This window comes from Gavialis gangeticus, unplaced genomic scaffold (genome assembly GCF_001723915.1).
Source record: "Gavialis gangeticus isolate Ggan-Ray unplaced genomic scaffold, GavGan_comp1, whole genome shotgun sequence".
NCBI classification, from domain to species: domain Eukaryota; kingdom Metazoa; phylum Chordata; order Crocodylia; family Gavialidae; genus Gavialis; species Gavialis gangeticus.
In genome coordinates this window covers 10,536,457-10,539,455 of record NW_017729027.1, presented here as the reverse complement: position 1 = coordinate 10,539,455, position 2,999 = coordinate 10,536,457, and the positions used below count along the sequence as shown (strand labels likewise).

The 2,999-nt window shown below is 40.6% G+C and overlaps 1 protein-coding gene across 1 annotated transcript in view; it reads left to right on the top strand.

Annotated features, from left to right (window-relative positions):
- The first annotated feature begins 1,202 nt into the window (after window positions 1-1,202).
- The window catches only part of LOC109299919 (nuclear receptor subfamily 0 group B member 2-like), a 20,875-nt gene continuing 19,078 nt past the window's right edge, over window positions 1,203-2,999 (top strand). The window contains 2 exon segments of the mRNA XM_019520439.1: window positions 1,203-1,728; window positions 1,731-1,898. Coding sequence (XP_019375984.1) covers window positions 1,230-1,728; window positions 1,731-1,898 — 667 coding nt within the window. The 5' untranslated portion in view covers window positions 1,203-1,229.

The following is a 2,999-nucleotide window of genomic DNA, read 5'->3' as shown; positions in this document are numbered from 1 at the left end:
AGTTTTTTGTATCTGTCTCTTTATGTGCAGGTGTCCTCTACCATTTAAGAGAAACCTTTTTTAGGGCCAAAAAGAAGTTAGGGAGAGGTGATGCCTTTAGATTTTGCCAGATTCCGCATTGGAAGCTGAGACTTGAAATGAAAATTGAAGAAAGGGTGAATGCACTTGAATCAAGACAGCAGGAAATAGTTGCAATACCTTCTGCAGTTTGAAACTACAGAGATCCAATAAGCCCTAATCATGTAACTAATTTTGGCTTCTTTCATTACTTTTATCTGTGGGGCTGGGGTAGCATGTGTGTTTTAAGGCTCATGGTTGATAGTCAAGGGGCTGCAAGCTCTAGGCCATAGCAGAAGCACTCATGGCATGGGTATGTCAGATTCCAACAAACCTAAATTCCAACAAAGCTAAATATCTTGTCACAAGGACAAGGACATGAGTAGGAAGGAAGGATCCAAGTCTACTCTCTGAAGGTGGGCATAGCTTCCCAATTAAGGGGCATAGTTTCTTGTGAGTTGCTCCAGCCAACAGACTTTTAATAAATAGCAATCTTTTCTTATCCTATCTTGCAGTACACTAGCCTTTGCTGAATAACTATATTATCTGACTGACGCTTCCCCTCTCCAGCCCTGCAAAATATTGTATGCACAGGCTTAACCTCATGTAAACTAAATAATCCTATTTAAGTACTTATGATCGCCAGAATATCGCCCTTAGTCTATAAATTCCTTGGAGTCCTTTTAGTTTTGTTGCAAGGGGCTAACTCATTTTGATGCCGTTAATACTGATAAATACAGTTTTGTACCCTGCCATGCATGCACCAGTCAATGGCCAAAGTCAGCATCTCCATAAAAATGCAAATTGCTTGCTTCTGTAGTTATCATTTCTCTGTTGACTTTCGCTGAAGGACAAGCTATTATATGATGTATAGCCTGCAACTGTAAAAATACATAAGCAGCATTATAGGCCCCTTGATGTCATGGTACATGGACAGTCCCAGCAAAATTGCAGTGATGTGTGGCGTGCACGCATACGTTTCTATTGTTGTGTTGTTCAGGCGATGAACCCTCTGTCTGTTTCAGGCAATTGCAGTCACACAGGATACTTGGGTTGGCAAAGCCATGCCTTGTTTGGCTATGAAGGAAAACAGTCTGGAGCAAATAAAGTTCAAGGTAACTTTACAGAGCAGGGTCACATTTCTTTTCAACTGACTGTATAAAAAGCACACAATGCCTCAGTGTTTGGCAGAAGTGCTACAACAGCATAGTTCCGTATGTATTGCGTTTGGCTGTAACAAGGGCGCCAGTCAGGAAACCCTCAAAGCTATGGCCAGTCAGGTCCCAGCTGAGAAGTCTGAAAAGTGTCCGTGTGAGACAAGCCATCCTGAAAGCATTCTTTACCAGCTCCTTAACAAACAACACCAAAATGATACCCAATGGATTGACCACTATTCCTACCCTCCCTGCTCCCTACCAAGTGTTGGCTGTGCTTGTGTGGATAACAGGAGAGTTATCCTGAAAAATCCAGAAGTCACTTGCATAAGAGCTTCTGAAGTGCTCCTGAAGACTATAACTTTTATAAGAAATTTGCCCTCTTTCTGTGATTTGCCCCAAGAAGATCAGGTCCTCCTGGTACAGCAGTGCTGGGCCCCTCTCTTTGTTTTGGGTCTGGCACAGGAGAGAGTGGATTTTGAACTGAAAGAAATTTCAAGCCCTAGTTTGTTGAAAAAATCCTTCTCAATCAATCTGTGGCAGCTAGTGAGGAACTGGAGAGCTTCCCACATGGAGCATCACTAGCAGAAGTGCAGAAGCTGAAACATTTTCTGAAGAAATTCTGGAACTTGGATACATGCGCAAAGGAATATGCTTATCTTAAGGGAATTATTCTCTTTAATCCAGGTAAGTCTCAGCAGAGTAATTTTAGAAAGAAAGTTCGCAGTTAAGTGTGTGTTTAAAAGTACATTTAAAGCTACTTGCAAACAAACAAACAAAATAATTCAAAAGGGAAGTCATTAAATCACTGAATGCAGAGTTTGAAAATGTTTAGCTACATTAATAGAAGCTGTTTAAACTGAACATTTGTTCACATGTGATGGTATTTAGACCATTTACATGAGTTCATTCAGTTACCTTGTAAAAATAAACAGTCTTTTAACAAATTATTAGTTCATATGAATGTACTGTGCCACCTAAAACTCATTTCCAGACTTATGGGGAAGACTAGTGGGTGCCTCTACACGTACATCAAGGCTGCTCTGATGCATAATTACCGTGCTCCAGCAGATCCCAGCATCACATATATCAGTGTCCCTGTGCTGAAAAATGGTGGCGGGGTGCCTTAATTAGAGCTCCTTCAGTGAAATTCAGTTAAAGTGTCCCACTGTTATTTTTCAGCTCGGGGATGCTGATACACATGACATTCCAGGTGCTTTAATTAGAGATTTAATTAAAGTGCTTCCCCTCTCCCCACCATCTTCCAGAGCACATGTATACACGCCCAGAATAGCTGCATTAAATAGAATGTATGTCTATAGCATGAGGCAGGGCACATGCAATGCACATATTAGGCACACATTGTAATAGGACTTCTTATCTAGCTAAACTATTTGAAAGCAGATTAACAAATGACTTAGATGTTATACCTAAGTGATGTGATTTGATTGCCTCCTGTGCTGTGATGCAAGTCGCATCCCAGGTTTGTTTTCTATTATGTAGCAGTTTAAATTTAAGAGTTTCATATTTGGGCCCTAGAACAGCAGTTATAAGGTAGACTCAGAAAAGTTAGAATAATTTTTTTTACTCCTCATGACAAATAGGCAGATACAAGTAAAGTTTAGCTTATGGGAAGTTTGGCTGTTTCAGCGTCACAAACTGTGTGAATCATTAAAGGGCCTGATCCCAGGTGTAATGAAGTATGTTGAAAAGACTTGTATGCTGTAGATTTTGGATCAGACCTTTGTTCTCATTGGTGACAAAAAGCACTATTCAGAACACCCCCCC